Source organism: Acomys russatus, chromosome 21 (genome assembly GCF_903995435.1).
Source record: "Acomys russatus chromosome 21, mAcoRus1.1, whole genome shotgun sequence".
Lineage (NCBI taxonomy): Eukaryota > Metazoa > Chordata > Mammalia > Rodentia > Muridae > Acomys > Acomys russatus.
This window is the reverse complement of record NC_067157.1, coordinates 25,782,370-25,808,528: the sequence shown is the minus strand read 5'-3', so window position 1 is coordinate 25,808,528 and position 26,159 is coordinate 25,782,370. Positions and strand designations below refer to the sequence as shown.

General features: G+C 39.6%; 1 protein-coding gene across 3 annotated transcripts; it reads left to right on the top strand.

Annotated features, from left to right (window-relative positions):
* The first annotated feature begins 756 nt into the window (after positions 1-756).
* Positions 757-25,781, top strand: Echdc1 (ethylmalonyl-CoA decarboxylase 1). Of its 3 annotated transcripts, none has more exons than XM_051164036.1 (6): positions 757-909; positions 4,700-4,915; positions 9,834-9,976; positions 14,457-14,509; positions 15,539-15,619; positions 25,332-25,781. In XM_051164036.1, the coding sequence occupies exons 2-6, from the start codon at positions 4,702-4,704 to the stop codon at positions 25,738-25,740; spliced, it is 900 nt and encodes a 299-aa protein (XP_051019993.1). In that variant the 5' UTR covers positions 757-909; positions 4,700-4,701; the 3' UTR covers positions 25,741-25,781. The 3 variants fall into 3 exon arrangements, with proteins under 3 accessions (XP_051019993.1, XP_051019992.1, XP_051019994.1); XM_051164035.1 differs by having other exon boundaries at positions 791-969; XM_051164037.1 differs by lacking the exon at positions 757-909 and adding an exon at positions 1,312-1,534.
* The last annotated feature ends 378 nt before the right edge of the window (positions 25,782-26,159 follow it).

Here is a 26,159-nt window from a genome sequence, read left to right as displayed (position 1 = left end):
CTGTGATAAAATGATTCTAAAGGAGTTAAAGGTTTGCTTCTTTCAGTTGTCTCCCAAAGTAATTCTTTACAGACTGTGCCATTAAAAAGGGGTTGGTACAGGACTTTTAGCTTAGTATCTTTAAAGAGCACATGCCATAGTCATACCACATAAATTTGCTGAATATTTAATTTTTGGTAGATGACAAAATACTGCCCACAGCAAACTGTAAACCTAGGAAGCCTTGGTGTTCGTTACCTTTCTCTTTCTTTTCAGGTTTGCAGCCAAACCGGGTAGGGAAGATCTAGGTGGCCTTCTTTCCCTAGACTGAACCCTATACCAAGGAACTGTGTAGCAGGGTAAAAAAAAACGGAGCCCCTCCTCCCGCTCGCGACATTCTTGGAGAAAGTTCCCGAAAAGAGAAGTCTGATGGGAAGGGGTGGGACTTCCGGGGCTGCGGGAGAACCTTCCGATAGCCTCGGGGCTCGGGACCTGCGAGCGCGCACTGGAGCGGAAACAGCTTTGGAAGCGGAAGAGGGTCGCGCGCATTGGAAGGTGGGGTACGAGGAGCGGAAGAGGGTCTCCGAAAGCGGAAGGGGAAGTCAGAGCGAGGGGTTGCAAGCCTGCGTGTGCACCAGGAGCGGCGGTAGGGCTGAACCCGAGTGTCCGTCCGCGGAGACCACCTCCTCGAACGCGCTGTGGCGTGATGGGGGAGGAGCGCCTTTCCTGGCGAATCCCGAGCGCAGAGAGAGCGCCTGGCTGCGCGCCGATACACCGCGCAGGCGCACCGCCCCCTGCCGGCTCTTGCGGGCAGTGCAGGCGCCGCGCAGGTGGGCTCGTGAGCTTCTGGAGGATTCTGTGAAGAGTCCCCCTACACGTTGCCGAGAACGTGGGAAAATAACGACGTTGGCAATTTCAAAGGATGAGGAGGTTTGAGTCCAACTCTCTAAGTTGATTTGTGTATACTTTGGAACCCCTGTGAGAAATTAGGTAATGTTCTGGGGGAATCTCTATACTGTCTGTGAGCTAAAACTGTCTTGCTTATTGTAAACATTTCCTACATATTTGTTTCGTGAAGCCAACAAAAGAAGAGCAACTCAACTTTGGCGGGTTAAACTAAATGTTTCTTACCCACTCCCAACTTTGTCAGACCCCCAGGAGTTTGTGACTAGAAAGGCTTCCCGAAGGACCTGACAGTTAACACTTCTTATTTTTCCAACTTCCTCATCCGATTTTATAACGTGCTACTTTCCTCTTGTTCTGGGTGCTACAGGTTTAGAGATATGCTCAAGGCTAATCGAAGACTTAGTTTGAAGAATATCACTCTTATAGGGGCACTGACAAGGAGAATTGCGAAATCTCGGGAGTTGAGGAAGAAGGGACATTGCCACAAAACAGGTTTCTTTTGTTTTGGGACTCCTTATTGGATGGACTATTTATGACTTGACAGTCAATTAGCCAGTGGCCAGCTGGGGTGCATAGAGCGACAGTCATCACTCCAGTAAGGCAAACAGAGTTGCAACAGGGTAAATTAGAAGAAGAAACCTGGTAGATGGTGAGTTTGCTTGTGGTCAGGTTCTTAAGCCTACCAAATTATTTTAGAGAAAAGCCTTGGAAATTACTGTTTTTCCAGGCACTATTTTCAGCACTCCTGATGCCTTCTTGGCTACCTAATTTAGTAGTAGGATTTGTCAGTAGTTAATGATAGTGTTGGGTGTGAACACCGATGTTGGTAGTGGAGATGGACTGGATTGTATATGTATGTAGCTTAGGGAGTTAGAGAAGATGAACTGGAATTACTTTCTGAAAAACAAAACAACCCCCAAAAGCCTGTAACAAGTGCTGAAATTTGGGGATAACAAAAACCAGGACTTGAAGAAATGAAAGTTGTTTTCTTGGAGTGTGTGCATGGCATGGAGTGGAACTTGGAAGGATCAAGTTAAGGAGTGTAAAACCAAAAGCTTGAGAAACGGAATTATGTTAGATATCTATAACAACTTAGTGATTCCCGTGTGATTTTTAAACAGAAAAGGACCTTTAATGAACTGGCATGTCAGAATTGGAGAGGGAAACCTTTGTTCTCCGATGGCCAGAGGTGCTTTTCGCCTTTCCAGTGGCCTGGCAGTGAGTGTGGGTAGCTGCAACGATCTGTTGCCTGGTAGGACAGCAAAGCAGCTGCCAAAGACATTTTCATTGTCTGTGTTCCCAGCATAAAGCAAATATAGATTGTTTATGTGTGTCTAGTCTATGGCTATACGTTTATGTACTGTCCTGATTCACTGATGTCTAATATCTTAGGACCTGAGTCTTAAGCTCTATTTACTGATATTTTTAGATACTACACTGATTCACTGATGTCTAATACCTTATCCTGTATGACCCTAGTTATCATGCGTCTTTAAGAAAGATGTTTTAATTATGTATGTGGGGGGCAGGCAGGTTATGTGTATGAAAGTGGGAGGTCAAAGTGGGCTGAGTCTCCTGGAGCTGGAATTCCCAGCTAAGAACCAAATGCAGGCTCTCTGGAACAGGGATACATGTTTTTAACCAGCCCAGATCATTGTGTATTTCAGTTTGTGTGTTTAGAACTGGGATGGAAGTATGCACAACAAGCTATTATTAGAATTGATTCCCAACCCTTGGGTCAGTGGGTTGAGCAGGCTTGAGCTGCACTTTGAATTACACTGGTACAGACAAGGAGTATAGAAAAGAAAGGTCAGTATTGGAAGAGACACTACATAAAGAAGACAAGAAAAAATGTGGAATTAATAAAAGAATGGGTACATGTCATAATAGAAGGCTTTCTTGGGAAAGTGTCCGTTTCTAATAAAGCAAAGCAATGGATTCCATAATGTTTGTGTCCACTGATCTGGAGGTAAGGAGACATGACCTGATACCATTTATGTTAGCCATGTTAGAGTCACCAGATGTTGGAGGCTGAGACAGTATATCTAGATAAAGTAGGCAGGCACCTTACCAAAAGAAAAAAATCATATACTGATTCTACTAATGTATAATAACAATTAAAATGCCCATGATTTTAAGCCTTTATATTTTATACTTTAATTTTTGGATTTCTTTTTTCCTGAACAAAGCATTATAAAATATAGACAAATTAATATTCTTTAAATAACCATCTAAATTCTAATCAAGTTTTCTTAGCATTCTCATTTGAAGACATGAACAGTGTGGGGAAGATCAGAATTTTGGCTTCAAATTAATTTCTTAGCTGAGTTATTTCTTCATGCTTGATCATACTCAGGAGCAAACCAAACATTCACAGAGCACACACAGCCCATGTAAGAGCAGTAAACTCATTAGGATTATTTCTGGGTGTGTAGGCCACTCAACTTTTCAACTTGGGATTTTTGATCTCAAGAGTTTATTTATTTTTTTTTTTTCTAGACCAGAAGCAGATCCAGCAGAACCTTGACACCTTCTGTGTGGCCTTCTTACAGCGTGCAAGTAAAGGCAGCTCCAGGTGTCTTTCTCAAAAATAGGAAGGGTGTTGTGGGTAGTTAGACTGGCCAGGAGTGAGGAAATGAAGAAGAGAGTTAGCGAGTTCATCGTAGCAGGGCCAGGAGAAGCAGCATACGTGGTTGCCCTCCTCCTACAGAGAGCTCTAATTCAGTCTGTCTCTGGAAATGAGTAGGATGACACAGGTCAAGACTGGGTTTTCTCCAGTAAGTTTGTTAATAATTCTTTGCCATTTACTGGTAAATTGCCTCTGAATCTGAAAAAAAAAGAAAAAAAATGTTAGTCCTAACCCATAACGTCCATTAGCCTTGTGAGAGGAAAAGAAAATTATTGATATGTGTAACATGTTAACATGGGGTAATATTGATAGTCAGCTTTTAGGTGGAAACTTATAAATTCTGTTTTTGAAGTACTAGGTCAAAAAAAAAAAAAAAAAAAAAAAGGAAAGGAAACATTTTAAGGGGGAAGTTACATTTGTAAGACTCTAGTTACATGTATGTGTTTGTGTATCTAAGTATGTATGTATATGGGGGAGTCATGAGAGAGAGCTTTGGGCATGGTTCATTTGTTAGTAGAGAGACATTAAAAATAATCTCAATTTCAGAATATCCCAATTGGATTATAGAGATAGCCAAATGTCAATATGGCCAGAATCAGAGCTGGAAATGTGAGGTTTGTTTTGTTACAGACTTTAGGAAAATTGTGGGTAGTGGAAAAAAAGATCTGTAACAGCCAGAAAAAAATGTACGCGCACGCACGCGCGCGCGTGCGCGCGCACACACACACACACACACACACACACACACACACACACACACACACACGTTTTATAAGGCATAGTTCCTGGGGGAGATGCCTTAACACAAATGTCTGTTCAGTCCAGACAAAGAACCAGTAACAGACAGAAGTAACAATCCACAGAAGTCCACTGACTGGAGCATTGACTGGGTTCTTCACAGGGGCAGGAATGATGCAAAGGGAGATGCATCACTGAAAGCCCACCCCAGCATGGGTAAACCCTTACAAAAGCGGAAGCCTTGAAGAAAAATGAGCTGTAGGCTAGCCTGGTCTACTTAACCACACCTTGTCTTATTTATTTATCTATTTTTTAAGCTGGGGTTTACCTTCATTGGAGAGGTTTTCATAATTCAAGAGAAAGGCTTATTATCATATCCAGATAAATCAGTAGAAAAAAGTAGAGTCTCTTTTTATTGGAACAGCTGTATGGTTCTCTCTTTTCTAGAAATGGCAAAAAGTCTTTTGACATCTTCTCTGTCTGTGAGAACAAAACTGTTACAAACGGGAGTGTCGCTTTATAATACATCTCATGGCTTCCACGAGGAGGAAGTGAAGAAGGTGCTAGAGCAGTTTCCCGGCGGAGCCATTGACCTTCAGAAGAAAGAGAATGGCATTGGCATTCTGACCCTGAACAACCCCAGTAAAATGAATGCTTTCTCAGGTACGCCAGCTCTGCCCTCTCCAGGTAGAGACTGACACTAAGGTGTGGCCTGCTGTTGTGGCTGTCCTGTCCTTACGCTGGTGAAGATATTCTGGAAAGTCTTGGTGTTCTTTGTAGAGTGTATATACACACAGAAACAGTTTTCTATAATGTCAACCAGAATATGTTTTTGTAATTACATATATGTTGATTTTTTTAAAATCTTGAGTATAAATCTTGATTAAAAATGGGCACTGCTAAGCCAAATGTTTTCCCATCAGACTATGTTAACCATATAAAACTTTGACATGCTGGTTGTCAGCTCTTACTACTAGGAAGCCAGGGGGCAGAGATGTCTAGGATTTTCAGTAGTTTGTTATAGCTGTCATTGTTAGTTTCTACTCCTGCCTCTGTAAGTTTTCTTTTCTTTTCTTTTTTTTGAGGTTTTAATACAATTATATCACTTCCCTCTTCCTTGTCCTCTTTTTCCTGCACTCCCATATACACCCTGCCTTGTTTTCTCTCAAATCCATAGCCACTTTTTTATTAACTGTTTGGATCTCTCTCTGTCCGTGTGTGTGTGTGTGTGTGTGTGTGTGTGTGGTGTGTGTGTCCCTAGATACATAAGTGTAACCTGCTTAGTCTGTATGATGTTACTTGTCTGCATATGTTTTTCAGGGCTGACCCCTTGGTGTTGGATAACCAAGTGCTCTTACATAGGGAAAAATTTTCAACTACTTTTAATGTTCCTTAATTGCTTGTAGTTCTTTGTTTAGGGTTGAGTCCTCATGATCTTTCCCTTGTCCACATTGGCATGTCCATTAGTGTCATCCTTTTTCAGGTCAAATTTTGGCAGCCATGTTGGTGAGGCTTCAGGGTGTAGCTTCTGCCTTTTCTAGAAGACATAACCACAAAGTAAATACCTTTCTTTGGCTCTTAGAGTCTTTCTGCCCCCTCTTCCACAATGTTCCTTAAACCTTAGGTGCAGGAGTTGTGTTTTAGGTGTATATGTTGGGATGGTGCTACACAGTTCTGCATTTTGTTTTTTTCATATTTTTATTAACCAACTATACTTCCTTTTATTTATTTTTTTAAATTTTATTTTATTAATTTATTCATATTACATCTCAATGGTTTTCCCCTCCCTTGTATCCTCCCATTCCTCCCTCCCTCCCATTTTCCCTTACTCCCGTCCCCTATGACTGTGACTGAGGGGACTTCCTCCCCCTGTATATGCCAAGGACAATACAGGCCATAAACTTCAAACCCCTACCCAGATCTAGCCAATGGACAGGACATTCTCCACAGTTGAGTGGAGAGTGGGATATGACTTTCACACGTACTCTAGTGCCTCACATTTGACCACGTCCCCTGAATGAGAGACCTGGTGGCACTCAGAGGAAGGATAGCAGTCTACCAAGAAGAGACTTGATACCCTATGAGTATATACAGTTCTGCATTTTGATTGGTTGTGGTTTTCAGTATACCTCACTCTCAAATTAATAGCATCTTTTTCTTTTTTTATTATTATTACACATGCACATGCATAGATATATTAAGTGTAAGCTGCTGCATACATTTTTTTCTGTTTGTGTATAAATGTTTCAGTGCTGACCACTTTGTAGTGAGGTCACCCTGGGAGGCTAATCTCCCCCCCTTTCATGTTAGCATGTTATTGATATTGCCTTTGTTCGGGTCTTGTTTATGTAGTCATTTCTACTAAAAAAAACAAAAAACAAAAACCTGTTTCACAGCAGCCATCCTGGTATTTTTGCTCTGGCTGTCTTTCCACTCCTCTTACTTGGTGTCCCCTGAGCCGGATGTCAGGAGCTATGGTGTAGATATATCCACTCTGGCTGGGCTCTCTGCAATGCATTGATGTCTGCACTGTATTTGATCACTTTTGGTTTTCTGTGATGTCTGTCTCCATTGGCTGTAAAGAGATTTTTGTTTTTGTTTTCTGAGAGGTAGTAGCTACATTTGTCTGTAGGTATAAGGATAAGATTTAGAATGCAGTGAGGAATTTTTCTGGCCTAGCAAAGTGGTGGAAGTAGATTTTCTTCTAAGGCCCATGACTTACTTGACTACCACCAGGAAGTTAGCTAAGTTTCTAGTACCAGACATGATTTCTCCTGTTGAGTAGACCTGAGTCCAAGTAGATAGTCCTGTGTCCTTAGTGCAGTGTTTTCAGCATTAGGTAGTTACCTTCAACCTTTGAAAGGCAACCAAGAGCGATACCAATAGTCTATGTTGTTTGGGGGTGGTCTTGAATGACTCTGACCAACCATTTAGAAATTTCTCAACCCTGGTACTTGTTCTTATGGGAAGCATTATCAGCCCAGGAGGCATAGTTTCCTTTATATATATTCATATTCCCCCCCTCTGTGTGTGTGTGTGTGTGTGTACATGCTTATATGTATTATGTGTAATTTCAAGTAAGTATAAAATAATAAGATTCATTGGTGTTATTTGCTCATCATCCCTTCTTCTATCTTGACCTCCTTCCACACTCTCTAGTTCCCTGTTTTTCTGCTTTTCACTTTTCATCACCCGCTCCCTGCTCAAGTCCCACAGCATCACCTCATCCCTTTATACCCTGATTTCTGAGGTTTCTCCATGTTGTATACTTGCATCTGAAGATGTGGAACTAGAAACTGCAAATCAGAAAGAACATGTGATATTTGTCTTTTTCAGTCTGGGAAGTGTCAATATAATCTTTTCTAGGTCTTCCAGTTATTTGCACATTTTGTGATTTCATTTCTATTTATATCTAAATAGTATTGTATCGTGTATATGCACCATATTTTCACTAGCCGTCATCTGTTGCAGGACACTGGGTTTGAGCTTTTCCAGTTTGTTAGCTATGGTGAATAGGGTGGCAGTGCACAGGGTCAAGCAAGTACCTGGACTAGGATGTAGGGTCTTTGGGCATATGCCAGAGTGGTATAGCTGGGTTATAGTAGGGTTATTTTTAGTTTCCTGAGGATTGTGCATACTGATTTCCAGAGTGTCTGCACTAGTTTGTGTTCTTACATTTAACATTTGAAATGTTAGGCTCAGGAGCATTTCAAGAAATTTTATGTGTTTACACATAATTTAATAAATTATAGACTGTAAGTTTCCAGTACTGGGCCTTTATGTAAAGGCAACTTTGATTCTGCTTACAGGATTTAGAGCTCCTTGTTTATAGCAGTGGTGACCAGCACAAATTAAAACACCGACAGAAATGAGATACAATGTTAAATATTCTAGCAGCCATCACTTAGAAAGCAAACGCAAATAGGTAAAATTAATTATAATAGTATAATCCATTTAACTTCCTTCATTCAAAATATTTTCAATAAAAATACTATAAGAAATTACATATGAGATGCTTTTTTTATTTTCATAGTATGTCTTTGAAATCTGCTGTTACATTTGGTGTCTATCTCAGTTGACTACCTACATTACAAGTGTTCAGAATTTGCATGCGATTAATGGTGGTAGGACCATATATCCAGTTATGTAGGGGGAATATTAATTTGATGTGTAATGTACAAAACAAGTAAAAACAGAGATGCTTTAAGTATTGGTGTTTTGTTAGCTTGAGCGAGGATGAGTTAATTCCCAATGCCTTTGCTTAAAAATAATCAAAGCAGATACTCTAAGGCCTTTACTGTGTAGGGTCTCCTCCAACTCTTAAGGTTTACTGTACTAAGTCAAAAAGAGTGAGCTTAAAATGAACTAGTAGTATAGTTTTTATATTTATAGCCACCATTATTTATCTAGACACTTAAATATCATGCATAATTTAAATTGTATATTTGTCTTTATAATTTTACTCTTACCCTAATTGTGTGGATTTTTGCTTTCTCCCATACTTTTGTATGCAAAAATACTTTTAAAGCACACAGGGCATTCTTGAGAAATTTCCATTTTAAATAAGTAATACTTAGATAGGATGATTTTGCTAGTTATTTGTGAGTTCATAACATTTATCTAACATTTCCTATAGAACCCATCACTACTAGTTACTTTAAAAATGGCACAGTAGTGATTACTGATCTTATGGGATTTTTTTTCCCTGAAAATAAGTCTGTGTATTTTTATGAGATCCATCTAGTAAGGCTTAGAAAAAAATAGATTCTATGGAAATTATAACCTTCAGATATGGTCTTTACTTTAGCTTCTAATTTTGTTTTTCACAGGTAAAAGAAAATAAAGTTAATCATATTGCAGATATTATGACCTTGGAAGTTAACCAAAGATGTGCATAGATACAGGCTATTCATTAGCACTCAAAATGACATTCCTGCTGTTTTGGATTTTAATTTATTGTTAAAGGAATCTTGTGCAGAATTTTGTAATCATCATGATAATAATGTGTAAACTGTTGGCCTGAGTATGGGTAGACCTGGGAGGCACTTTCATACTGTGCCTCAGGTATGGCAGTTTGTTGGCCATGTCATAAATTTATAATGTGCCTACCCGAACTCTGCTGGAAAGACATTAGAATCTCACTTTGTTCTAAATTTCTTTATAGCTGGTGTATCATAAAATCTTATAGTCATGTTATGCTCATAAAACTTGTTGAGCTTGTTCCTTGAGAAAATGTGTATTTCCTGTCTTTACTACAGAAGTAATTTTTTTCTTATCGCTGAATCCAATAGTATGTATTCCAATTTTTCCATTTCTAGGACATGAATATGATACATTCTTATTTTTCTATTTAAATACATTTGTCTGGTTTCTTAAGATACACAGAGTAATGAATTTAGGATTTTAAGGCAGGGTGTATTTTATATACCTTGTTTGTATATTCCATTGTATCAGCACACTAGGCATTTGGCAAATACATGGTAAATGGTTATAAAGTATATGTATGCATGATGTTGGAGTGTTAACATTTCTGTTTTTAGCAATCTCTTCCATATGCTCATGTTCTTCACTCATCTGATAGGTGCCATGATGCTACAACTTCTGGAAAGGGTAATAGAATTAGAAAACTGGACCGAAGGAAAAGGCCTCATTGTCTGCGGAGCAAAAAACACCTTTTGCTCAGGATCCGATCTGAATGCCGTGAAGGCACTCTCCACTCCAGAGGTGAGTACGCAGGCCACACCCTCAAGGCTGCTTTCCTCAGACACTGCTGAGAGTTATACTTTATGTGGCTGTTGTCAGAACTCTTATTCCCTAGTAGCCTTCAAGCTTGTTTTGGTTTGCTTTGTGAGAAATTATAAAGACAGATAAGGAGAACAATATGGGAACCCAAGTAAGTGTTGATGTCTTGCCTAGAGGGTATCTATAAGGCATTTTGGTTGGCACGCAGATGTGACTCGTCTTGTGGCCCCAGTGGAGCACTCTGGGTTGTGCTCGTGTTTCTGCAGAATGAGTGTCTCTTGCTGTCAGCATTGCTTCTGCTACTTCCCTCCAGCAGTGCCCTGCAACAGTCTCTCTTTTTCTAATTTGATTGATTTTTTTTTTTAAATTTAAACTTTAGACTAATATTAAGATTGTGAAAAAGTTGCAAAAATAGTATAGAGTCCCCCATACACATGCCCTATGCCCTTTGTTTATTACTCTGGTATAAAGGTTTCTCAAAAGCTTATGCACCAACGCTGGTACTTTACTATTGCTAGTGAAACTCCACTCTCTGATATCATATGTGGATTCTCAAGTACTGAAGCTCTCAGAAGCCCAGGGTGGAATGGTGACTTGACAGGTACTAAAGGTAGAGCATGGGAACTTTATTAGTTCTAGACATTAGTTCCCTAGCACTGTCTATAATGAGCAATGCTGTTATAATAATTTGTATTGGTTCGGCCTACAAAGCCAATAACTGACACAGAGTCTGAAATGTACTTTAAAGCTGTTAGCACTATGCCCCAGGCAGAATCTAAACTGATACAAATCTACTGGTAAACTAAACAAACTACTCTAAATCTCATAACATACATATATTCCAAGCACTTGCTACTATGGTCCTTGGGCCATTCTCCCTCCCCGCCTCCTCAACTATCATCTCCTCTCCTCTCAACTGTCAATCTTTGTTTCCTCTCCAGGAAGTCCCTCCTTCCACTTCCTGTCCTTCTGCCCAGCTGATTGGCTAAACGGCACTTTATTGACAGTTGTTACATACACTCAAGACATTCCTCCACAATTCCCCTTTTTAGTCTAATAATAATAATAAAAAGCCTTTCACCTATACATTTATATCATTACACCAATATACAATATACACACATAAGAACCACAAAAAAATTGTTGTATTCACGTTATACTCATAATGTTTCGCTGTCTTCAATCCCATCAGAGACTTGAGAAGGAATAAAATTAATTAGCTGAGTAAATAGGAAGTAGAGGATAGCAGCTTCCAAAATGAAAAAAGTGACAGGGACACCTTGCCGCCTGAACAGTCACTCAAAACTCTTTAACATGTTGGAGCATCATCTTCAGCCTTCTGGCCCAATATATCTGACATGTGAAGCAGGGACTTGCCTACCCTGTCTTGGCAGAGTTTGGCTGTCAACTCCACCTGCATCCAAGCTTGCCCATTTCAGGCAGAATTCTGTGTGTGGCAGAAAACAAGGACATTTTTGCCCAGTGGCTGTTTTCCCACATCTGAAGCATCTCCATAAGGAAGGTTCCTCGTTGCTTATTACCTTCTTTTGAGGCAGGCTGGGTGTTGCCAGGAGTCAGCCTGTCTCATTTTCAAAGAATCCTCAAAGCAATAAAATTTTCTTTAAGTGCCATATTTTGTAGATCTCTGAGGTTTTTGAAGACCTTATCTAAATAGTTCATCTTATCTATCTGTTGAACCTAGGATGTATATTCTTGTGATAAAATTGAATCATACAATGAATTAAAAATAAACTTATTTTACATCAATATCTAATATTCTATACCAATGAATTAAAAATAGCCTTGTGAGTAACAATTAAGGCCTTAAGTTGAAGAGAAGATTCAATAATCTACCTTTTGTCCTATCATTCCTATATATTTATATATTCTCAGAGGAAAATGCCTGAGTCCAACCTTGTTCTCTCTCTGAATAAAACCAATAGTAACACAACCAATTCCCAATGAAGTTAAATTTCATAGTCCACAACCTTACCCAACCCCCCTTTAAGGGAAATGGGACGGCGTTCTCTTTTTAAGGCTGATTTGGGACAGATAATACCTATGTAGGGACCCAAATAAAACTGGGAAAATGGTTAAATATGCTATAGATAGCATTTGTGGTCCAGTCTCTAAATGTTGAGAAATTCAGGCTTAATAAAAGTCCTGTGTAGGACGGTCTGAAACGCTGGATGAATCGGAATCAGGAGCTTTCTTTGAAGCTATTCTGGCAGATGTTCTGTTCTGATGACAACAGCAACTGAAGCACTTGTGGATGGAACATGAAGAACGCAGGATGTCAGCATCTCAGCATGCTGGAAGATGCATCCTGTCAGGTCTGATCCAGCATCAGTGTCTGGTACTTTAATTCTGAAAATAGATAATTTCTCACAAGCATTATACAGTTCTAAAACTATAAATGCGTGAGGTGTGCAGAATGCACAGAACAATCGAGGCTAGTTCTGTAGTTTGAATTCATGTACATATAGACTGACTTAAAATAGCAGTCTCGTTTTCTTCCAGGTCTGTTTTATTTTGACCTCTTTCAAAGAGGAAGTATAATATTACCATTACCAAAGAATATACAATCATTATTTGATTGAAATCAAAACAAGATTGTATAGTTCTAAATGTCCTTTTCTAGGCTGTATGGTGCCTGATGTATATATGGCCAGGCCGCTACCTGTCTCCCGAGAAAATGTATCCCATTTTAGAGACAAGCGGATGCCCTGAACAAAAGAATAGGCATTAAGCCTTAATTAAACGTATGCATACCCTAGGCATCTCACACCTGCAGGTCCTTTGTGTGCTTATGATGGGTGTGTGCACAGAGGGTGGCGCTGCAGCTCCTTTGTGTGCTCGAGATGGTGTGTGCACAGAGGGTGAAGCCTGCAGCTCCCTTGTGCACACTGAGTCCTACACATGCTTGGCGTGGTTATTACTGGAGGAGCTGGAAAGGTGGAGTTGATCTCAGGGCGCAGATATTTGAAAACCACCTCTGCGCAGCTCTGCGCACCTTTGTCCAGTGTTTCTTAGCCACTATACCCAGGCATTGGTGCTTGTCTTTTCTGTGGCTACTCAATAGCTACTTCCTCTACTTACCAGGTAAAGTTTCATTCTTCTTGACTTGTTTTCTTTCTTTCAATTTTTTTTAATGTGTGTGAGTGCTTACCTGCACATATGCCAGTGTTTCACTTGCATGCATAAGGAGAACAAAAGAGGGCATTTGATCTCCTGGAATGGGAGTTACAGATACTGTGAGCTGTAGCTGGAAATCAAACCCTGGTACCTCAAGGAAAAGCCAGTGCTCTTAACTGCTGGGTCAGGTCTCCAGCCCCCTTGCTCCTTTTCTTTCTTCTACTCAAGGAAACAAATGCTTGACCTTGTAGTTTTGGGAGAAGAATCAATGATAATTCTTTCTCCTCTCCTTCATCCTACTCTGCTTCTTCACTTTTGCAGTGTTGTCCATGCTGGCCTGGAACTCACAGAGATTCTCCTGCCACTGCCTCCCAAGTGTTGGCATTAAGGTGTGTACCACCATGCCTGACCAAATTAAATCCTGCCCCTAGGTCATTCGGGCCAGTATTCATTTCTGACTTACGATACATTTATAGTCAAAACACACTCATTACATTATATGATTGTTACTTGTATTATGAAAAATCTAGGAATCAAAGCCTTAGAGTGCAAGATCCCAATGCTTATTCTACCTTCTTTAATTCACACACACCTTCCAGCATTAGCAGGTGGCCGTTGTGTTAATGGTTCATCACGCTCTTGTGAGTGGAGCGCCACTCTGTTCTAGGAAGCTATAAGAGTCTTTGGTGTTGTCAACTTGGTGGGATTTAGAGTTACCATGGCGACAAACCTTTGGGCATTCTTGTGAGAAATTATTAGACTGGGTTAGTTGGGATGGGAAGACCACCCTAAATGTAAGTGACACTGTTCCAGGGGCTGGGGTCGTGGTCTGAGTGAAAGGCAGGCAGACTGACTGAGAATGCAGTGTTTCCAGCTGCCTCGTGTTCCTGCTGTCACACTTGCTTGCCATGGTGGACTAGATCTTACATCATCATGCCAAATCCTTCCACCCTTCCTCTACTCCCTCCCTCTTTTCCTTCCCCCTTCCTTCCTCCCTTTCTTCCTTCCTCCCTCCCTTCCTTCCTTCCTTCCTTCCTTCCTTAACTTCCGTCTTTAGTTCTTCTGCCCTATCAATGAGAAAAGTAAGTAAATCAGGTTTACCGTCTGACTCACCTTGTGCTGTGTGAGTCCAAGATCTGGGAGAGTGGCATACACAGCACCATTTACACTCAGCCTTAGAGAGATTGAAATGAAAACTTCGATTTTGAAAAAGATTGGCCTAGTTCCTTTTCAAAATCTGAATTTTTGATTCTTATGTAATTTGATTCTTATATATTTTGATTCTTTTGTAATATGCTCATATTTTTCTCTTTGTTTTTATTTAAAGAATGGAGTGGCCTTATCTATGTTCATGCAAAACACCTTAACAAGATTTATGAGGTAATGTATCTTTCTTTTAAAAATAGGATTTTAATGATCATTGCCTAGGCTTTTAGAATGCATTTTCTACCCGCTGAGGACATTTCATTGCTGGAGAGTTACTCATGATAGGTAGGTGGCATCAGAGCCGCTGGGCCTGGGTGATTATTAGCTACCATATCCAGGCATAGAGAGCAAGCACTCCAAGCCACTGAGCCATCAGCCCTTTCTTCTAGATATTAATACTCATTTGTCTCTTTGTTTCTGAGGCAGAGCATTCTATAGCCCATTGCGGCCGCAGAATGTTAGTTAAGGTGACCTCAAACTCCCTGTTGTCATCTTGTAAGTGCTTGGTTACAGGTGTGTGACACCACAACTGCCCAAAAGTTACTCTCGTTTAACCCTTTCTATGTGGAAGGAGGGCATACTAAGAAATAGCTAGTCACGTTAGGCCAACAGCTTTACACTTTGCTTAGAATCTGTAAAATTGCATACTTTGCAAACGCTTTTTATCTACCTGGTATTCTCACACTGCTGTGGTACGGCTTACTTTAGTACCTTCTAAAACAAGCTCCCGCTATATAGCCCTGGCTGTGCAGGAGCTCACAAGCTCCCGCTATATAGCCCTGGCTGTGCAGGAGCTCACTAGACCAGGCTGGCCTTGTTCTCTCAGAGATCCTCCGGTCTCTGCCTCTCAAGTGCTGGGATTGCAGGTCTTTACCAGTGTCCTGTACATGTGGTTCTGTATAAACAGAAACAGTAGAAGAAGCAGAAGGCTTCTCCTAGTTCCTTACCTAGAAGGCAGCTGCAGTGTGCCTCCCTGTTAACCGGCAGCGACTCAGGTAGGTGGTTTGCCGACCTTGTGTAGCACTAGTGTGAGCTTCTGGCTTTGGCCTCATCGATTTTCTCCTGATGGTGCACAGGTTCAGGGATTTATGTCCTTAATGCTACCTGTTACTAACACCATGACGTGCTAAAGACTTAAGATGATACATATAATGAACACTCAACTTAGAACTGTTCACATCCATTTTTTCCCTCAATATACAGACTACCGTTAATAAGTGTTGCTCTGGTTCAAGGCTGGGCAATGGGTGGAGGAGCAGAGTTTACTACAGCGTGTGATTTCAGGTAAGATTAAAAATTGCGTTGCTGCAGACATAAACATAATTAGCACATGCTTGGATTTAGTTTTGCCTTAATTTCAATATTTCATATATCCTTAAGCAATATAATGAATGAAGTTTTTTAAAAAATTAGTCATTAAAGTAGCTTATTTTTAATTTAGTACAATTATTATCACTCAATTATAATACATTAAAAAAACAGTGACTTTTAATAAATCAAATCTGTATTTTCAAAGTTCCTAAGAAGGAAAGTTAAGGAAATATATGAAATTTCTAAATCCAAGAGAATTATTCAGAAGGAGTTAGCCACTGAAGAACATAAGAAACGGAGAAGAAGCTGGACGGTGGTGGTGCACGCCCTTAGTCCCAACCCTTAGGAGGCAGAAGCAGGCAAATCTCTATGAGTTTAAGGCTAGCCTGGTCTACAAAGCAAGATGCAGGACAGCCAGGGGTACACACAGGGAAACCCTGCCTTGGAAAGAGAGGTGGGGGTGCGGGAGAGGAAATGAACACATATTGTGCTGTGCCTGTTTTCTCACCAAGAAAGACATTTTCTGAGATCCATTCCTTTCTGAGGTCCATGCTTTCACTATTTGTGATTTATAGTACCTTTATAGATATAGGAAATCCTGGGAGCTGCTAGTTTTCTACCTTAGAATGATTTTCCGCTTTTAGTAGCTATGGTCATAAAATCTGATGCTTTGCACAGGCTTCTTATTGCTGTCCCAAGGACTGTGGGAACAACTCAGAGGAAACCTCTGTATTCTTTTATATGCATGCCCTGAGATTCATACAAATGGAGTAAGACAGTGTCACATTGGACTGTTCTATATTGACAGCTTTGAGAAGTCCCTGGAGTTTTTAAGTCATAGCAAAGAACTGTGTTTGCAAGAAACACACACACACACACACACACACGTTTGTATTCATGTATATGTATATATATTATATATATTAGCATAATGCTTAACCTTACTGTATAAAAATTAATAAAATACTCTTAAAATTACCTTATCTTACCACTATCTTTTTCTAGTAGAAATGTCAATTAAATAGTTAGCTGTCATACTTTCAGCCTTAGGGCTAATCTTGGTTTCTCTTTATGTATTTTAAAAATACAGAACTTTATAGCAATATAGTTGACATATTAAATAACTCTTATAGAATGATTCGGTACAATTTTAAACAGAACACAATTTCAGGTTCTAAACTCCTTCCCACAGAATGTGCATTTTTAAAAAAATCACTTTTTAGAAGGATTTATTTTTTTCTTTTTTTGTACAAATGTTTTTCTTCATTGGATGTGCCCTCAGAAGCCAGAAGGGCATCAGACTTCCTGGAACTGGAACTCAGACAGTTCTGAGCTATGATGTAGATGTCTTTTTATATATACCCCATATGTAACTGAGCATAGATTCTAGTAGGTCACATGATTTAGGATCATACTTCTTTTCTTTTTTTTGGTGGTTCTAGGTACTGAATTTATGGACGTGTTGGGCAGTCTGCCTACCACTGAGCTACATCCCCTGCCTGTCTAGTTGTGATTTTAGTTTTGAGATGGGGGTCTCACCAAGTCACTCAGGGATGTCTTAAAGTTGTTGACCCTATTTCTTCCTCAGGTTTTTAAGAAACCACAATTAACAATCTGCATAGCAGGGCAGGCTAGGGGTGACTCCTTTTATTCCGTGTTGTAGCCTCTGCCTTTTAATTGGTCGATTTGTACTTGTTTATACTCACTATATATGTTGATGTTTCATTTTTGTGTACTACCTTGTCTAAAAAAATTTTTTATATGCATGAGCATTTTGCTCACATGTATCTATATGTACCACACGGTACTCTCAAGAGGGCCAAAGAAGTTCTTGGATCTCCTGGCACTGGAGTTACTGGCAATTGTGAGCCACTATGTTGGTGCTGGATTCTCTTCAAAAGCAGAAACTGCTGTCAATCACTAGGCTATCCTTCCTGCCCCCAGTCTAACATCTTAATAGTTTTTTTCCTAATGACTTGATTCTGTTTGTACTTTTACTCTTTTTTTTTTTAACCTCTTGTAGATTGTGTAATTCCATTTTACTTCTATTGAGTACACACACATGCACACATGCACACGAGAGAGAGGGTGGGGGGAGAGGCTGTTTTCTTCTAGTTTTGAATTAACAGTATGCATCTTAAAGTGATCATAGCCCTCTGCCAAATACTAAACTAATTGATGTAAGATGTTGGGATATTACACTGTTACTATATCTTGTGTCCTGCCCTTTGGGTATTATTTTTATTTTGCTTCTATGCGTTGTCATGCCACAATAACTTTATTTTTGCTTTAGTCAACTATCATCTAAATAAATATACATAGTGAAAGTAAATTAGCATGTTAATTACTTATATTTTCATCAGAATGATATTTGGGTTCAACATGCTGCTTCATAGTGGTTGCTGGCTTATATTAACATAATGACTTCAGAGACAAAGCACTGGGCGTATCCATGAGGAATTACCTAAATTAGGTTAATTATGGTGAGAAGATCCTTCCTAACAGTGGGTGCTACCATATCCTGTTCTCTGGTTCTGAACTGTATAAGAAAAGAATTCACACAGCGCCCCTGAGTGTGCAGAGCTGCCCTCCCCCTCCTGCTACACCCTCCTGCCCACGGTAGGCTGCACCTTCCTGTTCACCATGGCCTTCTTCCTCCCCATCCTGGAGGGCACCTTGTAACCGTGAGGCAAAACAAGCCTGTCCATCCTGACTTTGTTTTGTGTTAGGAGTTTTGATATCACAATGAGAAGAGTAACAGTCACAGATCCCACACAGTCACTCCCAGGTTTTTTGTCAATAATTTTTAAGTCATAAATGAAGATGAAAATTTCCCTAACAAGGAGTCCTTGTGGCATTAGATTTTGTTGTATGTTAATTCACTAGTTTAGAAACTAAGTTTTGATGAGGCAGTCTAACATTTTGGTTTTGTGTATATCAAATATAAATGTTCTATTGAATGACTTGTTACAAAATCAGAACCTAGCAAACTATGACTCAGTCAAAAGTGGTGACCTGGAAACTCCTCTGGAGCCTCCACTTACCCTCTTAGTCACAACCTTTCTCACTTCCATACAAGTTTAGCCCAATTCATTGAGTACTATCATAATGCTTGTCACGACTACCTGTTTCATGAACAGTGTACTGTAACAAATATAAAGTATGCTTTCCCATTTCAGCTTCCTAAAAATGACATAGGATAATAGAAATAGTGTGAGAGACGATTCAGCAAATTCATGAATGAGAAATATTTTGTTTTTCATTTGATAATTAAGGAATTGTTTCAGTTAAGTTTCATTTTTTTACTGGAAAACTTTAAAATTGTTTTGGTATAGGAGACAATTTACTAAGATCTCAACCTCCTTCAAAATCAGCATAACTGGATTCATGGATAAAACAAATTAAAAAAGAAAAAAAAAAAAAAGAAGTCATTTCATACAACAGCACCCCCTGCTGGCATGACTTCAGACTGCTCTGTGTTACTCTTGAAGAAGCAGCTGTGTGGTGCTGTGTGGGTGTGTGACGCTAACTAGGACTTTATGTATCAGTTGATTAAATGCTTTCCTTATTTTACTCAGAGATACAAGTACTTACAGAGTATGTAATTCAAATATGTAACTATATAAATATAAAATATCTTTAAAGCATTCTAAGCTATATAGAAACAGGTGCTAATACACTTAATATTCTTCCACAGGAGCACAAGTTAAGAATTTATAGATGTTCGTTTGAGAAAATAAATAAAAATCCCTTAATGTTTTATATCTGGTGCCCTTCTTCGTTTGCTAGACCTTTGTATCATATTTTCATATTATCAGGTAAGACCACCAGAGACAACTTTTTTTTTTCAAGACAGAGTTTCTGTGTAGCCTTAGCTGCCCTGGATCCGCTTTATAGAACAGGCTGGCCTGGAACTCAAGAGATCCAACAGCCTCTGCCTCCCAAGTGCTGGGACCATTGGTGTGCATCACAAGACACTATTTAATCGTTGATAATACTTTGTCATTTTAGAGTTTGATGCATATTGGGATCTTACTAAGTATTTGCTATGATATATGTAGTCATATCTCTCTCTTATCAGATATATGCAATAACAAAATGGATGCATTTTTAAAACAGCTTTTCAGGAAAGCATGGCCACTGTTATGCCAATGATGCTGTTATTAGTCGAATATTTTTAGCACCTGTATATGCTAGGGATAGCCATCTACAAAACATGATGTCTTATGTTTCTAAAATTTTTTCTATTATTATGTATTTGTTATTTGTAAAGAATGTACCCACAGCTAATTCTGGTATCCCTTGTCCCAGATCAGGATTTTGCACTTCTTGCTGTCAGTTACCTGTAGTCAACCACAATCTAAAGGTATTAACTGTAAATGTCCAGAAAGAAATACTTCTTGAGTTTGAGGTGGCATGCTCTTCTGAGTGGCCTGGTGACATCTCGTGCCATTCCGCTGTCTGCTTAGTGGTGAGCTATCCCTTGTACAGTACAATGTCCATACCTGCCTTTTGGTCATTAGGAGCTGTCTAGGTTATCAGAGCCTCTCTGTCGTGGTATCACAGAATCTTGAACTCACACAATTTTGTTTTGGTTTGGTTTTTGGTTTTTGAGACTAGATTTCTCTATATAGTTTTGGTTGTCATGGACTTGCTTTATAGACCAGGCTGGTCTCAAACTCACAGAGATCCAACTGCCTCTGCCTGGGATTACAGGCCTGCACCAGCACACCTGGCACTTAAAATGTTGTTTTTCTTTATTTTTTAATGCACATTGGTGTTTTGTCTGCATGTATGTCTGTGTGAGGATGTCAGATCTTGGAACTGGAGTTATAGACAGTTGTGAGCTGCCATGTGGGTGCTGGAAATTGAATACACGTCCTTTAGAAGAGCAGCTTCCTCACCATCATGGAGTGCTCTTTACCACTGAGCCCTCTCTCCAGCCCTACAATTTTTATTTTATTTAATAATTGCTGTAGAATACATGAACAGTGATACCAGGAATCTTATTTCAGTATACAGGTAAAATTGGTCTATTTTATTATTCATTTTAATGTTTTAGCTGTACTTCATCAAATCAGACTTTCTTATGGTTTATATCTTTAGGGGAATTACATATAGGATTTGGCCGTAGGTACATTATCATCTATAGAGGAAGAAGAGATAGTAGAATCAATTTTTGGTAAATGAAGAAGAAATTGAAAAGCATCCTCCTGGATTATTGAGCCCTTTTTAGAGCTACGTCCCAAGAGCAGCTATAACATTTAAAGTGAGGGCTCCTACAGAGGATTGCCTGCTGCGGGGCCTTCATCACGAGCGCCAGTTACAAGGAAGTCAGTACCTTTGATAGTACCTCAGTATAGGTCACCTTAGTTGATTCTGCCGCCCCCTCCACCCGCCCCAGTGTCTCAGCAGCTATCCCTGTGATACAGTGTTTTACTTGAGTGTCTGCAAACACCAAAAGCTTTCATAATGCACTAAAATGCTAAGTTCCTATTGAAGTATGTATTCGGGCTCTTTTTAGCTTTCTGACTTTCCTAGCTTCAGTAGTTGCCTGGAGTTCATGCAACTGGCATTGTCATCCAAGCTGTCTTCTCTTTGGAAGCTGAAGATAACTAATATGAACAGTAGACTTTTCCCAGACGCAGCCAGCAGCTGGTAATAGATTTAGTGAATGCAACTATCAGTGTCTTGAATCAAAGCTTTTATGTCTTTCCAAGTGAAAATGGCCTTGAAAAGGGCGTAAGGAAATAACCTAACTAGATGAGTATTACCAAGTTCATATAGTTCTTAAAAAATTGTACGTCAAGGAGATATGCCAGTTACGTACTGTCTACTCTGTCTCACTTAACCTTCATAACACCAATGCTTTAAAATTTCTATTTATGTTTTTACCTATATTTCCTACGCTCCCTTAAGAAACCTTAAAGCACAAGTGTTTGATTTTGCTTTGTTTTTTTTCTCTCATAATCAGTTTGAATCTTGTACTTCAGCCCCATGTGTAGATGAAAAAGCATCATTTTCTTATTTGGAGAGACAAAAACATGCATCATGTCTCCATCCATGTAACCATCATTGAAGGACAGCACACTACCATACTGGACTTCAGTGTAGATACAGTTGCTTTAATTTTGCATTCATTAAGGATTATGTAATACTAGACAAGGTAACAATTTAGAATCCTAGCAGATACAGTGTTACTGTGCTGTTCTGCTTAGCAGTTCTACTAAAACATGGCTAAGACACAAAGCTTATTATGTGTGAGGCTACAAAACATATAACTTAAGTATTTGTAAGTAAAAGTATAACATAAAACAGTATCATAGGTCTAAAAATAAAACATACAGTTCCTCTCATTTTATTTATGAAGGAATGGAAAGTACACATTCTAAATATTCATAATGTAAGGACATACTTGATGCCTAATGGTTCTAAGGCATGAGTGCTGTTGACTGACAACTGCTTTCTAGAAAAGCAAGCTCAGGTCAAGAGAGGCCAAGTGACTTCTTAGGGTCTAATAATGACATTCCTCCTCCTGTCTTGGGGAGAACTAGGCAATCTATCCTTCCTTGTGACCTGCGCTACTATAAGGGCCACACGGCAGGCAATCCTCTCTAGGAGCCCTCACTTGAAATACTGTAGCTGCTCTTGCGGGGTGGATATGAAAAGAGCTTTTCAAACTTCTATGGTGAAGAATCAATTTCTTCACTTAAAGAAAAATTGTTTCTATTAGCTCCTCTTTCTCTATAGAAGATACACCTTAGCTGTGCTCTGTGGGGTGCAATGTGCAGCCAGAGAGGCTGTGTTAGGGTTTCCAGCCCTGCAGTCTGGCTGTGGCTCCATGCACCCCACAGAAATGCTCTGCAGCCTTCTAGTTCAGTGCATAGTCCATCCTTTATCATGGGCCACTATAGCTTTCTTCATCAATGAACACTTCTAAAAACCAGCTTTCTTTTATACATTTTATAAAAACTTTCTGCTTAGTAAAGTTTGTTAAATTCATTAAAAAATGTTCTTGGATATGTTTGCTAACCCTGACTTAGGGTTAACTCAGGAGAAAGCAGTAGCATCACAGAGTAGCTTTTCCAGGGGTCACCGTTTGATCTGCGTCCCCTGTCAAAAGTATCAGTCAGGCTCAGCCATCTCTGAATTCACTCTGTGGGTCCCACATGGCAGAAGGGAGAACCACCTCCTGCAAGTTGTCTTGAGACTTGCACGTGTGTGCTGTGGTGGGTGTGTCATCATATATACACACAAAGTAGTAGTCTCTGCCCTGTGTGGGTAGTTTTCTTTCTGTAACTGTTCCATCCAAGTAACTGTAAGAAATATACTAACACCTAATGAATTTTATCACCTTCTCACCACTATATCAGTAGCACATAGAACTTTTATATCAAAGGGAGTTTTGATATAAAACCACTAAGGTTTTATAAGTTGAATATTATGTCTTTATAATTATAAGGGTCTTCAATATAGATTCTCCCTAGCAATAAGCATTCCAAGGTGATAGTAGGTAACTGCATGTGAATGCTGGAATAAATTTTAGAATCAAGCCATTTTTATTTTCAAATATATCACCTTATTGATTCAACCAATTCCTCTTAAATTATATTTTCCAAGACTTGAAATTTTGTACTTTAACATTGTGAGGCTAATAAAGGATCTTGTAAAATGTCCCCTGCTGAGTCCTATGTATTTCTGTCACTGTTGAGATACCTTTTGTTGTCATCAATGGATTTTTAAAATTATGTTTTATGTATACTAAAAGGTATATCAACACAAGCATACTAGCTATGTAATATATAAAGAACATATGCCAGATTATAATGCATCATTTTTACAGGGATTACTGGAGGATTTGCTATTTGTAAACTAGGACTCTACTTGGGGCAGTAAGATGGCTGGGTGTGTGAAATGACTTCCCAAACAAACTTGACAACCCAACCAAGTCCCATCCACAAGATTCATTTGGTGAAAAAGAAAACCTCCGTATATAGCCATGGCATGACATGAAAAATAAATGTGATAAAAACTTTTTTAAACATACAAAATTGACCTGGTAATCTAAGGATGGTTGCCTAGGCTTTTTAGAAGCAAAGGATTGCTAACATGTGGCCGCAGTAATAACTTGTGCAGTGTTATCCACACTGCACCAACATCCAGTGTCTTAATAATACTTATGTTCAATTCTAAATAACTTTACTCCTTACATCATCATTTTCTCAGTTGTGGTCATAGCTATACCAACACACGGCAATTCCAGTATTTTGTTTTAAAACTGGCATATTTAAGTAACCCTGAGATGGGGCTCAAGAGTAGCAAACATTTCTATTTTCACAACTATTAGATATTGTAGTTTGAAAATTCAACTCCTTCCCGAGTTTTTGGCAGATTCCTGTTGTATGAAGATAGATTCAGGTTCTTTTGATGAGGCTTGCTCTGCTTGGTACCCATTTAAAAGCTGTTTATTAAAAACGTGTCCATAGTCTTTGACTGTGGAAGCACTTGCTCATCATTGTGACAGATTCTTGGTAGAAACTGATCTCTTTGAGGAGGAAGTTTCCCAGTAGGTTATTAGGCTTTTGCAGGAATTCTCCACTGCAGTGTTTCACAATTAAAGGTCAGGCTGCAGTCTAAGAACTGAGTCATCCACAGTCGAATTGGATTGTGCTGGAAAGGTAGATCACTTTAGCACTTGTATTTTTTTTTAATAATAAGCAGTTTTGAAGAGTTATTCTTAAGAAAAATTAAAACTTCAATTTGACAGGTCAACTTATAATAAAAAGCCTTCTGCTGTTGCATATAAGAAAAACAGTGCACAGGAAACACTTGTAGACACTGTAGAACGTTAGTGTGCCGAGTGTACGAGGGACCGGCAGATTCCTTTTCTACACCCACCAATTTCTATGTTAACTCCATTCACTTCCCTTTTAGACTTACCCTAGTCCCCCTGTATATGCTCATAGGGTTCAAGTCTCTTGGTAGCCTGCTATCCTTGCTGAGTGCCACCAGGCCTCCCCTTCCAGGGGATGTGGTCAAATTTGGGGCACCAAAGGTCCCCCTCAGTCACAGTCATAGGGGAGGGGAGTAGGGGGAAAGTGGGAGGGAGGGAGGAATAGGAGGATACAAGGGATGGGATAACAATTGAGGTGTAATATGAATAAATTAATAAAATATTTAAAAAGAAGGCTTACCATAGTCATAAAAACACTGGTTGTGTCTAAGTCCAAAAGGAACTTCCTGCTGTCAGTCCAGCCCAAGCTACTGCATCTTCCTTACTGCTATTCTTGCTTCTGTTTCAGTCTAGCAAGTTGTGCCATGAGATAAGCACCCAGACACCAAAGCCAAAGATCCCGGGTCAAGTTCTAGTGCTACCAAAGCTGTGTGCCTTTGCCTGAGCTATTTAGTTTCTATTCCATGTTTCTTCAACCATGAAAAGAGTATTTATGTCACAGTTACTCTGAGAAATTGGTAACACTGAAGGAACTTATGTTACCAAATTCTAAGTTCTTTCCCAAGTTTGGAAAAGCTAAAACAAAAATGTCAAAAGCAAGTATTTGGTGACTAGTACGCCTAGCTGAGGACATTTTCCCACAGTCTATGTCAGTGAAATCTTGTCAGACCAGGGGCACTTGCAGGTCTCATATACACATGGAGTTACAGTTTTTCCTTTTTGTTTTTACAGGTTAATGACTGTGGACAGTGTGATCAGATTTGTCCACAAGGAGATGGGTATAGTTCCAAGCTGGGGTGGTGCCAGCCGGCTGGTTGAAATCATTGGCAGCAGACAAGCTCTCAGGGCACTAAGTGGAACGCTCAAACTGGACTCCAAGAAAGCTCTAAGTATTGGCTTGGCTGATGAGGTCTTACAGACTTCAGATGACGCTAAGGCTCTGGAAGAGGCAGAGGAGTGGCTGGAGCAATTTGTCAGTGGACCTCCGGAAGTCATTAGGGGCTTAAAAAAGTCTGTCTGTTCAGGTCGAGAACTGTATTTAGAGGAGGCATTACAGAACGAACGAGATGTTTTGGGAACACTGTGGGGTGGACCTGCAAATTTAGAGGCTATTGCTAAGAAAGGGAAACATACTAAATAGTTTTAAAAATGTGGGTATATTACAAGTGACACCGCAGTGAGGACGTGGGTGGAAGGAGTGCTAAGGAGCAGTAGAATCCATCTGAAGCTGACTGCCAATATGCTTGTTTTAGGTGGCGTTTTCTCCTTTAAAATCATTTAAGTCGCTTCTACCAATTTCTACATTCCTGTAGTAATTCGTAGCCTGGACTTATCTTTTGTAACATGCTTGTTTTAAGCCTGGGTCTTAAACTTTCTGTGTAGCCAAAGGCAGTCTTGAATTCCTAATCCTCCTGCACCACCTCCCAAATGCTGGGCTGCGTATGTGGCTGTTTTGTTCTTTCTAAAGTTGAAGTACTTTTAAAAAACAAAGCAAAATAAAAAGACCTCAGTAAATCTTTCATTTGAAGCAAAAAGCAGGGAGTGATTAGAGAGGCATGT

Excerpts from the sequence above, each read along its gene's own strand:
- Echdc1 (XM_051164036.1), top strand. The coding sequence starts at position 4,702 with ATGGCAAAAAGTCTTTTGACATCTTCTCTGTCTGTGAGAACAAAACTG. Across the intron at positions 9,977-14,456 it reads AGGCACTCTCCACTCCAGAG|AATGGAGTGGCCTTATCTAT; the intron begins GTGAGTACGCAG and ends TTTTATTTAAAG. Across the intron at positions 15,620-25,331 it reads ACTACAGCGTGTGATTTCAG|GTTAATGACTGTGGACAGTG; the intron begins GTAAGATTAAAA and ends TTGTTTTTACAG.